Source organism: Grus americana, chromosome 5 (assembly GCF_028858705.1).
Source record: "Grus americana isolate bGruAme1 chromosome 5, bGruAme1.mat, whole genome shotgun sequence".
Lineage (NCBI taxonomy): Eukaryota > Metazoa > Chordata > Aves > Gruiformes > Gruidae > Grus > Grus americana.
Genome location: NC_072856.1, coordinates 27,397,075 through 27,410,143, shown reverse-complemented (window position 1 = coordinate 27,410,143; position 13,069 = coordinate 27,397,075). Strand labels below are relative to the sequence as shown.

At 45.9% G+C, this 13,069-nt stretch overlaps 1 protein-coding gene across 4 annotated transcripts in view; it reads right to left on the bottom strand.

The window, feature by feature from the left end:
- The window catches only part of LRP4 (LDL receptor related protein 4), a 79,889-nt gene extending 67,180 nt beyond the window's left edge, over positions 1-12,709 (bottom strand). For all 4 annotated transcript variants that reach the window (XM_054827637.1, XM_054827638.1, XM_054827639.1 and 1 more), the window contains exon 1: positions 12,510-12,709. In XM_054827637.1, the coding sequence (XP_054683612.1) occupies positions 12,510-12,594 (85 nt within the window). In that variant the 5' untranslated portion in view covers positions 12,595-12,709. The remainder of the gene's footprint in view (positions 1-12,509) is intronic.
- Positions 12,710-13,069: the final 360 nt, after the last annotated feature.

Here is a 13,069-nt window from a genome sequence, read left to right as displayed (position 1 = left end):
TTTGACACTAACACAGCATTAAAACTGTCATACAAGTATAACACAATAAAGAAGCCTATGCTTACATGAGCCATAGAAATTGAATCTCGGGCTTGAATTCTCACCTTCTCTTGTTTCCAGGGAAAGCCTTATCAAATTACTGTTACGGAAAAGTGAAGTAGGAGCCAGCCAGTGGCAAAGAAACAGTTGGTCTTGCCTCCCTCCATCCTTCCATCAGGTCTATACCGATCAGGTCACTGAAGAGCAATTATCTTCAGCTCGCCAATACCACACAACCCATGGTGTCACCAGTTTCACCATTTTGCAGGTCAGTTCTGTGACAGATCAACAAGCTGAACCAATTGATCCAGCAGACCTACACGCAGACCTATCAAAGGGACAAGGGGGCGAGACTGCTCTTGTGGGGCAACCCAACTGTTACACCAGGTTAGGCATAACATGAAACTACACCCTGGGCATCAAGGAAGTCCTGCAGCCAGAGGCCAGGCCACATGTACTGCGGGCAGAGAACAATCCTCAGCAGTGACAACATCCTAGCAGCCCCACCAAAAAAATTCTCTCTCAGAGAGAGATCAAGTTTACTGAAAGCAAAAGGCAGCAGGAACAAAAATTCCTCTCATTCTGATATTCCAAGACATGGGCTTTGTATTACTCTAAAACTGTATTTTGAAGATAATGTTTCCCGAAAAGCAAGATTATACTAATCCCTACTCCAATCAGTAACATGGCCTTGTAAGTCGTTTGCAGTTACATTCCTAACGTCCCTGAAACAAGCCACTGACTGTGTTCCAGGCAAGCCACATCTCCACTGTCCAGCCCATCATTTAATCGTTCTAAGTAGTATATTTAATTTATAAAGTTTAAACAGGAGGAAAGGACTAAGTTGATAGAAGTGAATGAATATAGGACAGGAAAAATGCAATTCATGATCCATAAGTCATTTCTTCTAGCGCCCTTGCAAGAGACATGAATCTGTAGGAAGGCAAGTGGATGGTAATTAGGGACAGTTGGAACACTGTTTATTTCCTACTAGCAAAGGCAGTAGTTCAGGCCTCCAAGCATAAATGAAATTTCTTAACCAGATGGAAGACATTTCATTTTCAAACATCAACCATACAACAATGGACCACAGAAGGGAAGGAGCCAATTCACAACAGCAACAAGAAAACAAAATTACTAGAGATTTTGAGAGGCGAGTTCTCATCAAAATCTGCACTTACAGAGAACCTCATGTTGCATCAGAACTTGCACCACATCCCACCACAGTCAATTCAAAGACACTTTTATTGGCAAAACAAGCTCTGCAAGTGTTACCCACATGTAAGAGACAGCACACTTGAGTTTCTCCCAGAAGTGGATTCAACATATGAAGCGCCTGCCTCCACAGAGGTTACAATAGAGAAGGCTACATTGCATGGAGTACTGTGACAGAAGTGAAAATATTCCAAGGAATAATGTTTTATTTCTAGTAAGGTAACTGTTTTCTTGCTCTCAGTAATCATCTTTTATATTTTACTCACAGGATTAGAGGATTTCCTTCTCACTCTCTCCTTTTACTTCTCTTTCCCAGACATTTACTGTATAATTTACAGTGTTCTCCCTGTATTCAACTCAAAGTTGCATGTGCCAGTTCAGTATTTGCTAAGAGTTTGACTTGATTTTGCACATTTCATTCAGTACTATCTGCCAACATAATAACTTTGCGCAATAACTTGTTGCAGTCTAGTTGGCTAGCAGGTTTGGACTTTTTTTTTTTTTTGTTACAGAAACTTGTGTTCTGGTTTAGATTCAGATTAGTTTCTCAAACAGATGGATTTTGGATTAAGTTATTTGCTTCATTAGCCTCAAAAGGAGTGCCAAATCCCAGAAGCAATGTTTTTGTAGGAAGGGACAGTGTTTTCATTTGGTTTCAGTCTATGGTTCTCTAGTACTTTTAGGTGGAAATAGTTTTTGCTGCTTTGTCTGAGATGATAGCACCAAAACCAAGTCTTTTTATGCAAAGATCAGCAATGGAAATCCTTCCAGTTCTACTACATAGATTTCATAGATTTAGTTGTACCATGTCTTTGCACGTCTGAAAATAAAAAAAGTTAACTTCCCTTTGGTTACAATGTAAGAACATACAGAGCTCTTGAGTTCATTCTTGTGGGAGTCAAAAGTTTAATTTGCCATCAAATAGTATAGTGGGAAAATCTCAGTATTGTATTCAATTCTCATTGCTTGAGCAGTTGAAAAGTGTCTTGCTTGCTAGAGCCACTACACAGCCAGCACTGGCACAGCACCTTAAGCAGGCAAGGGCTCCTGAGGCTGGTTAGTGCAGGGCTGTGGAGGGACCTTGCTGCATACCCACCGTTGAGGGATATTGCAGCAGCTCCTCCTTTAACATCCACCTCAGCCCAGCCCCGTCTTGTGACAGGATAATTCTCTCCTTATGAAGTGTCATTTCTCTCCTGTGAACCACTCCCTTTCTGCTTGTCTCTGAAGGGCACAGAGCCATAAGCACATACCTTAGAGACTTTGGTATGCAGCCTGCAAGGTCAGAAAAGCTGGCTCCCTAGGCATAGCTGGTCTTCTGTGGCATAACTCTGATTGCCCTCTTTCTTCACAACACTTTAATAGGCAGCTTTAGCATCCCCACCACATATATTTTAAGATCTTGACATACAGGATGCAAAGCATGTTGTTATGACATCATTCAAGAAAAAGCCCAAAACAAACCCAGATATCACTCCATGCCTTCCCCAGATTACCCTGCAGGACCAATGCACTGCAGTATATTGGCGAGTAAACGTAGGTGCTTTGGCAGCTGTCCCAGTCACTTAATCGGAAGCCCGAGCTCAGAGGCTGTTTCGCCTGAGCGGGTAAGTCAAGATGTACATACCAAAGATGTCATCTCTGCCTCACTCCCTTCCTTGCTCAAAGGCTTCTGTCTGAGTACTGTTTATTTTTATCCTACAACTGATGGATTGTACATAGGTTTAGTTTGACCTGTATCTCTCACTAGTTCTATACTGTAACTGTGTTAGATTTGGCCTCATGTGCCAGTTAAGCTAAACAGGGGCATTTGCCAAGCGTTTAAAGTAGGCGAGTGCCTGCCATCCCCTCTTCCGTGCCAGTCTGTCCTACAGCATCTGTAGCACAAAAATTGCTCATGGGTGATTTCTCGGAAAGTAATCATCTGAGCTTTTCTTCTTCCTCCAGCATGCACATTACCATCATCAAGAGTTTGCTTCTCCAGCACAAGCAACCAACAAAAAGTTACTACAGAATATCACAGGAATTATCCCTTTTTTTTTTCTTTTTTTTCTTTTAAGGACATTCCTTTTCATCTTAAACATTTGCTCCCAGACTTCTGAAGACCTGTGGGTGAAGAGCTAAGCATAACAAGCAAGAAAGAAATTTATTTTCCATACTTCCTAGGGACAATTGACTGGAAAACTAAGGAATTAGCTTATTTTGTTCTAGTCTGGAATTTGCACTAAGAGCAACAAAAGATTACAGCTCCTCATCTTCCAATTCGCAGGAAGGAGGTCACAAACAAGAGAAAGCTCAGAGAAACAACTGGCTTTTCTTGCAAGTGGATGAACTGCTTCAAGTCAAAGAAGTTTGTAGTGGTTGTAGTGGAAGGTCGCAGAAGGCACAGATCAACAAGGTTGTTATTCCCTGCTTGAGTACTAGTAGCATAGAAATTACTAAACCTAAGTGCCAAAGATGCAAAGATGACAAATCTGCCCTTCCAGGGGAGTTGAGGCACAGACAGAGCATCCACCTGCTCCACAGATAAAAGAACTCTGGGCCTGGAAAAAAACCAACCAAACAGCAAATGCCCAAAAGGCCTTCTGTCGTTTAAGGTAATGCTGACTGCAGGTCTGAATTCTTCCTTACACTCAAAAACGCAGTGAACAAAGGCCTACACACGGTGTTGGTTCACGAGCAATGACAGTTCAAACTTGGACAACACATGAGGCTACCACCCTTGTGGTGGAGACATCTTAACCGCTCAGGAATCAGCTGTTCATGAGTCAACACCCTCTTGCAGCTGTCGTTTACTGGTACAGAAAAGAAGTCAGACCCAGGGGCAGCCTTCCCTAATGCCTACCAAAGACAGCAAAGGGCCGTGACCTCACCACCCAGCCCAATGCAGTCCTCCTCTCTTTTCAAGTCAATGCCCAGGAAAAATCCCTTCACCACTTTGAAGCCACACGGATATAGCTCTCAATTCAACCTGCTCTTTCCTTGTATTAAACTTGGGCACTAGTCATTGCCCTGCAAACAGACCTTTGTCAGGAGACCCGACCTAGTCTCCCACCTACTCCAGCATCATGCTTTCTAAGATTTAGACACTGGATACTACTATTTGAGATCCATGACAAAAGTGCAGATAGTCCACTAGCATTCCTATTTGCCAATGACTATCCTCTCTTGCTTCTTGGCTATTAAAGCCTCTAGAATGGCAGCCTCCAATCTATCGCCCTTTCCCATGCCGCAAACTCTGATTTTCTCTCACAGCCAGACCTATTATGTTTTTCCTCAGAGTAATAGGTGCTATGCTGATCAAGGCCCTTTTAAAAAGGGCAGCACAAATTAGGGACATGTCCTCCAGCTGTAAGAAACTCAACTCGGGCTTTTCAAGAGCAACAGGCTTCAAAAATCACAGTGAGTGGAACACTATCTCAAAAACCTCATTTCCTAAATTTGTCAAGCCTGAAGAAGTTACAAACTCTGAATCACAAAGAAAGGCCAGCAGTAAAGCTGGCTTCCTCTTAACGACTGCAATTTTAATTCAGAGAATTATCCCACCTCCTAGTTCATCCTCAGGAGCTCGGAACAGAAGCAGGAAATGACAGTCCTGAGACTTCTCATTTTTCTTCCCTGCCCTCAGAGTTGCAAAGAAAGGATTTGACTATTCAGCAGTTACGGAAATTCAGAACTAAAATTGGGTGGGAGCACAAAGAAAGAAAAAAATGAAGGTGTGTCTTTATTTTATTCTAATCCTAGATCCCATGAGACACGGTTCTGCTACAGTGAACGGCTGCACCTTAGGCAAGAACCTCTCCCAGACACTACCAGCTGTCACCCAAACGAACTGACGGAGCTGGAGATTCAGGCTAAAGGAGCAGAGTGCATATTTCCCTCTAACCTTCTTGCATAGCCACACAATGCTTCTTATGAGCCTTCCAGAGAAGGAAGCTGAGAACATCACATGTTTATGTTTTAACAGTTTTCCTAGTGACTCACTCCTTCACATAGCAATTCTTAATGGAGAAGAGAAAGAGAAATAGCCTCCTTCTCCAGGAAAGGTGTTATTTTCTGCCACCAGTCTTGTTGCTTCTGTACCCAGACTGCTTTCCGAGCCAAGAGTAATCTCCTATTCTCACTTTATGCCTTTTTCCAGGCAATCATCTCCAGCCTCCTAGCTTCTCTCTTCAACTCTGCTCTCCCATTTCATACACTTTTTGAGACAGGACTGTCCTCAAAATATCTTCCCGGTCATCCCACTCAAAAAATCCTTCTGGCTGTATGTGCTCCCAAGCCTGACAGGTCCCACATGCCACTGCTGCAGATAGCTCCATCACCACCTCTGTGTCACGGGCTCACCATCTCAGCATTATGCCAGTATCAGCCTCCCTTTCCACCTCCGCCCCATGGCTAAGCTCTTGATATTTCATAAAATCGCCCCACTAGGTCAGGGACTTTACTGCTGAGGGTTCCCAACAAGTCGTTACATCCTCCTTTAAAGCATTACTAAAATAAGTCTTTCCCTGCCTCAGCAGTTAAATTCTGCTCAGTGCTCATCTTCACTTTCAAAACTTCCATCTTTTATACTACCTAATTAACAACACTTTCTGCCATCAGATCCCATATAATTACTCCACTTGGATCTCCTTACACAGTTCTTCTGTTCCTTTGCCAGCTCAAGGCCTTGGCTCTCATTTCCAAAATGCCTATCTTTGCTTCTGTTAATATCTGTACTCCTATATCCCTTTCCCTCCTTCTCATGGTTTACACTACTCTTGCATCTGCTTCCTCACCCTTATTTCCCCAGTTACCAGCTTTCAGTAGTCTTTGATGCCAACTCCTACCCAAAAACCCCTCTCTATCCTTGTTCTAAGAAGTGACTGGAATGAAAAACTTTCAGAAGCTTTTCCCATTAAACCAAAGCTAAAGGAAATTTAATTAGAAAGCTATGCTATTTTAATATTGGACCTTATCTATTCCACTAGAATTATCACATCCCTGATCCTTATCACATGTCAGATATCTAATTTAGACTATGAAGCCTTTGGGGCAAATGTAGCCTCTTCCTCCATGTTACCTTAAGGATTGGTCTAAGTACTGTGGCCCTGTGTAAGAGAAATACCTCAAGAAATCACAGAACTTGATTTTGCCAAGAGCAGCGCAACTCCATACACTGCGACTTGGGAATGACCAGAGAAGTTAGAAGTACTCACTCTTTGAAACTTCAAAAGGCAAGAATAGGGTCCCCCCCAACAGAAATAATGTCTGACCATGTCTGAGAAGAGAGGAGCTGGGTACAGATTGCACTGAAAATGTTTTTCCATGGTATCTCTAGCCCCTTCCTGCCTCTAGTCTCCAAAGCCATCACTTACTCCCTTTGAAACAGCAGGAGAGTCACTTCTTTTTTTCATTCCCTCTCCAGAAGGAGCACAGCAGAAATAAACCTCGAATGATAAATTATGCACCACCTTTGTGTGGCTGCCTCTTGGCCAGACGGGAAATTTTTCTCCCAAAGCCTTTTGTTTCCAGCTTTGATCCCAGTGTTGGATCCGCTCTGTTCAGCACTCCCTCAGCATGGAGGTGAAGGGAGAGCTGACACAGGCCAAGTTCGGGCTTACTGCAAGTCACAGTCAGATCTTCCATTAGCCTTCTCCCCTCCCCCTTCCCAACTGGAACTCTCCTTGAGCTTGAAAAGATCCTATTAAACATTTTCCAGAGGGCCTTACAGAGGATACATTATTTTGATGGATGCTGGGACTAAAGGAGGAGGATTTCTAAGTACAGTGAAATAATAGAGTTTGTTCTAATGGGTTTAAGAGATGCCCGGGGGCACCAAGTAAGTTCCTTCTCTGCAAATCAAAAACACAGAAGACCAGAAAATGGAGCCGAACAACTAAACGCCAGGAAGCGGGGAAATCGGGCTCTATTTAACTGCTGCTCTTGGTTACAGCCAACTTCAGGCTGCTTGGAAAAACAGCACACACACACATCACTGGCACAAACTTAACAGGAGAAAACAAAGAGACAACAGGGGTCAAACTGGGGGTGGCAAGTAGGAGAAGGATGCAAGGCTGGGTCCCCACCCCCTACCAGAGAGTCGGATCAATTATCCTTGAATACTAACAAGATTTCTGATTAAAGAACTGCTGCTATGCAATAGAAACAGAAAGCTCCAGCAGCCGGGAGGGGCTGTCAGGCAGTAACAAAGAGACACAGAAGACCATGCCCTGCTGGGGCATATGGAGGAAGTCACCATACTGGTAGCCAGGAGAGGGGTGTCCCCTGCCTGGAGTCACCGTAACATCTCACTGCTGGTTAAGTTTAACTCCAGGAGTAAAACGTCACCTTGACACTACAGAATATGTGGTCTGTTTTCAGGCAAACACGTTCTCTGCTGGAAACTTTGCTGGACAACATTTCTTTAAACAACTTCACATCACTATAGTACAGGGAGGTGAATTTTATTCTCATCCTAAACTGTTCAGGAGAAATAGCCAGCGCTTCATAGTTCCAAGTATTGCAACATCAGAAAGTTCCTATTAACATACAACAGCTTGAGAAGCAAGATTCTACAGTGTCTTCTGTCATATGCTTTTTGACAAAACTGCAATTTGCAGCACAAACATTTAATACACATATACAATACTGTCCATTAATCTTAATGGTTTGTGACTTGCTGATTGGTGGCTAAATATAGAAAAATCTAATGACCTAAGAACCACCTCATGAAAAACAGAAGCTTCTGTTATTACTTTTCACAACCCAAAGTTGTGCTAACATTAAGCATCCTGCTATAGGCATGTATTTCATACCATCAAAATTGAGATCCCGACTGTTCAGTCTCCTTTTTTTCTTCTATTTTAAACAACAAACGGAATTCCTTGATATGACGAGCTTCAGCCATCCACAATTTAGCAAGGCAAAAGTCCACAAACATCAGCTCCATTTGATGTTAATAAAGTCTTTATGAAAACTTATTTTCCTACCCTTGCATAGTAAGCCTCCTTTCATCTAGGCTCACAGCAGCCAAGAAGGAGTTCTGCTCCTCGCAGAAACACTGACTGCAGCTCAAGAGTCTCTCAGACTAAATACGCAGGCTGGAATACTTCAGCATTTAACAGGCAGTTCTGCATAACAGAGGCAAAAAAATGCCTGGAAAGCTGAAAAACCTGAACACGAACTCACCCACAACAGGATGGAAGCCAAATATTCCCAAGGTAACAGTCCCAGAGCGATCAGATATACAGCATGAATAAACCACAAGCCTACGGAATCACTATGGATCCATGTAGTTACCATCTGAATTACAGGGAAATGGAAATCTACAGGGAAGACGATATAGAAAGAAGAGATTCAAGAAGCACTACAGTGCCCAGACTTCACACAGAATAGACAACAAAATCCCATAAAAGAGTAACACCCAACATGACAGCCATGGCAAAGAACCACAGGTACTACAGACGCCAAAAGCAAGAGCCTAATCATCAAGTACATTAGACTCACAGACAACAATTACAATTAGCATTCTCTGCCATGATTTGTGTGAAACACAGATAGCCACTAAATACAGTACGCCAATTAATGGAGTGGGTTTGCTGCATGCCAGAGCTCCAGCTCTGGATGTCGTATCAGGTAAAGCCAGACATCTTAAAAGATGGACAGTTCAAGTGTGCATGCGTGTGCATATATATCACCTTACTATGTGAACCCCTTTGAGAGAACATCACAAATAGCTAAGGTGGAAATAACAGAGGACTAGAGAAATAAAACGTCCACTTTTCTTACACGTTTCTTTTAAGAACTCTTAACATGCCAATTCACCCTTGCCAATGGAGAGTCAGTAAAATTTCTGCAATTTTATGAGTGTTTTGATCATTAGCTGGAGAAATAGAAGTATTATTAAAAAGAGAAAAAGCCACAAACGTTACAAGCAGCAGAGGAGTTCAACAAAGGTGTAGGACATGCACTTATTCTTTAAACATATTTTTAAAGCCTTGACTGGTTTTCAAGATACCATCTCTTTATCAGCTTTTAGAAGTGTTATGAAGCATATATTCTATTGTGTTCAATGGTAAGTTGCATTCTAGGGCAAATGGAGTTGGCCTTGGGCAAGACAATTTCTATTTCACTTGCTACGTTAACACCACAAGGATAGTATTTGCCTATTTCACAAGAGTGCATGAAGATTCAAGAGGACTACCAGACTACAGATCATTCTCATAGAATGAATCTTTTAATCATTTCTTAATGTTAATTTCACCAGTCTGGAGAACTACAGATCACTTCAATTTCTTTTTCTAGTTAACATACAGCAAGTACTGCCTTCTGGTTTGAACTACAATTGATAATGTTTATATCCAACCACATTTTCTTTTGTAACTTCAATGAATAGAATGTAGGGAAGTAGCTCCAAGTTTTCTGAAATTCCATTTTGTGGCCCACATGAACAGAATATCCCTCTTCAAGGTTCACAAGACACTCTGGAAACACAACTAAGCACCTAAGCACCTATTAATTTGGTTGCTGCACCCACACTCCCAGGATGCAAGAAGGGATTCTCTATTGCAGAAAACAGTGCTAAAGCACGCAACTGAAAGCTTTTGGAAAGAAAATTGCTTATCTACACTAAATAAGTGAAACGATAATGTTAACTTCATACTGGAAGATTCATGCTTTATGCTTTTCTATTAATGCTACCAAGTTTTAGTAGACACAGAACTGTTTAAAAAAAACACAACACAAAATAAAAAATCCACCACCACTTGTCAGCCTCCTGCAGCATCTTACACTTCATTTTACAAGAGTGGGGATGTCACTCAGTGCCTTTACCACTTCGACAGAACGGAACAGTCAAGATAATTCAGGGCAATCATGAGATGTGTGAACATCATCCAACCTGATCACCAGTAAACCCATGTACCCTCAACACACCCAGGATGCAGAACATTATCAGCTCTAAGTTGACAACAGGGCAATGGGCGTTTTGCACTTGGCTGAGCGCTGTAGAACCAATAGCAATGCCAAGCACACGTAACGAGATCGCAATTCCTGCTGCAAACTATACTTCTATAGAGGTATCACGTTCAGGTTTGTGACTCTAAAATGTAGTCAAGATGTTTGGGAAGCGAAGCTCTGATATTAGCCATGTATTCTTCTGGCAGAGTCCCAGGAGCCAGACCAGCAAGCACATGACCCAGACAGGTTCTGTGACATTCTGTATTTATAGTAATGCAGACCATCACAACATCAGGCCCTTCTTTATCACCACACACCAGCAGTGTATGCCATTAGCTTTGTATTCTCTTTATATATCCATTTTTTCTTGTAACACACTCTTCCAAAAGCTCAAGATACTTGCAGAACTTTTTTCTTTTTTTGGCACAAATTTCTCCAGTTTTAAGTGCCACTATCCACCAAAAGAAGGTCAAAGGTCAATCCTGCAGACTTGTTTGCTTTACCTGCTCCTGTACCGAGGTGCAGTGGTAAATGACGAAGTGCTTCTAACAATTTACCTGTTCTGTGGCTGTGGATGCTTTATGACAGTTAAGCTGTACACTGTCCCTGCAGGTACTTCTAAGGGACAATGGTGAAAAATTTCTAGCTGAGGGGAGGAACACCAACTCATCACAAACTTTGGCATCTTCTCTGACACCTCCTCATGTTTTTCCTTGCTTCAAATAGGAAAAAAACTGCTCAGAAATTGTGTTCTTATTGCAAAGTGTACCTTCTTCCCCTGAAGGAAAGAGGATAGTCACTTCTGGAAGCAGTTGGCGCCTCCAATCATAAACTCACATTCGTTTGACAAGAGGATACAGGAAAGCGCACTGATGGGAGAACTACTTGAAAGAGAGACAAACTGCCATAAAAAGCGTCCTGGAGACATCAAGGCACAGCCACCTACAAGCAAACCTGCACTTTACAATCAGACATCCCCCACATGGCTGTTAACAGCCCAGACACATTAACTAGGAGCACCTGGGTAACAGCCAAAATAAAACACATCCAGATCTGCACCTACACTAAGATCTATGCTTTAGATCCTTCCCACTCCTAGACTGCAGCTAAGTATCTGTGTGGCACTTGGGAACTTAGAGTACTTCTGGTTTCTAAAAAGCAGATTTTCTGGTACACAGAACTGCAGCCCTCTACTCAGCCTTTCCAAGCTGGTTTAGCACCTTCTTCAAAGCTGCCTGCAATTAGGTTTCTTGTTAGAAGAGAAATAATATTACTTGAAACCCAAACCCCATGTGATTGTGCCCCAGAGGCAATACTTGTAGAACGATGGAGGTCAGCAGCACTACTGCAAACGCTTCCTGTAATTTCAGAGGAGCACAGGAGAAAACGGATGGGCGAAGTTATACAGCAGCTGCCAAAGGAGTGAAGGGAGAGAAACGAGGTACGTATCTCCTCTCCGCACCCCTCCCCCAAAAGCCTTCAAAACTCGTTACAAACAATTCCGCGAAGCGTTTAGATGTTTTCTCCTCCACCGGGCGCACTTGTAAAATAAAGCACTACCGCACAAGAGGAAAAAACAGCAATTGATCTTCAGTTCACAGAACAACCACAAAGTTTTCACCGGAGAGACTTCATGGAACTGCTTCCCTGCTCGCTAAGACCTCAACCAAACTCTCCCCTTGTCCCCTCGCTCCTATTTTTGGTGCCACTCCTATCCCGGCTCCACTCTGCCAGGGCGCTGCGCGAGGATTCCCGGTCCCCGTCGAGGCGAGATGAGGCAGGTAGCCCGGGGCGCCGCCGCGGAGCCAGGCTGTACCTTTAAGGGGCCCGTCGCGGCGGGTGCGCGGCTGCATTCCTGCTCCGGAGCGGCGGCTGTCCCGACACGCCGGGCACGGCAGCCTCCGAGGCAACCTGCGCGCCCGCCCCGGCCCGGCCCGCCGCTCGCACCACGGGAACAAAGCCCGCGCCCGCCGCCGCCAAACTTCCGCGGGGGGCAGCGGCCGCGTGGGCGGCGGGGATCCTCCGCTGCCGCCCGGGCAGGGCAGCGCCGTTCCGGTACCCGCGCCCCGGCCTGCCGGGGGACCCTGCCGGCGCCGGCCCGCCGCTCCAGAGCACGGGGAAGGCGAGAGCCCCGCGTCCCGACGCGGGACGGGGCACGGATCTTTGTCCTGCGGCAGGGCAGGGCTGGGCTCCCCGCCCGGCGGGCGCGGGCAGGTGAGCGGCGCGGCAGGGCAGAGCTCCCGCCGCCGAGCCCGGGACGGCGGCCGGGCCCCCCGCGCCGCCGCGGGGCAGAGGGCGCCGCGGCAGCCGCTTACCTCTGGCGCGGAGCAGCGCTCCCAGCAGCAGCAGCAGGAGCTGCGGAGGCGCGGGCAAGAGGCAGCCCCCGCCGCGCCGCCCCATGGTGGCAGCGCCCCGGCCCCGCGCCCGGGCCGCCTACAGCGACGTCCCGGGCTCCTCCGGCGCGCAGCACCCCGGACCGGCCGCCACTCTCTCCCTCTGCAGCCGCGGCAGCTCCGGGGCTGGGGGCTCGCTCCCCGCTCCGCCCGGCCCAGGCCCGGCCCCGGAGGAGGAGCCCCGCCGGGGCAGCCCCCGCCCCGCTCCCCCCAGCGCCCAGGCACTTCGCAAACTTTCGGCGCGGCAGAGGCGGTCCCGGGACCGCGGCTCCGCAGCGAGACGCCCCCCCCCCCCCCCCCGCCTTCACCACCACCGAGGGCCGCCGCCCGGCACCGCGGCGAGACCCCCGCGTTCGCCCCGCGGCCCCGGCCCCAGTCCGCCCTTGCCGCGGGTGCGGGTCCCTCTCTGCGGGCGGAGAAGCCCTTCCTAAAGCGGCTCCTGCGCTCGGGGCTCTCGCTGTCTGCTCTCACTGTCCCAACTC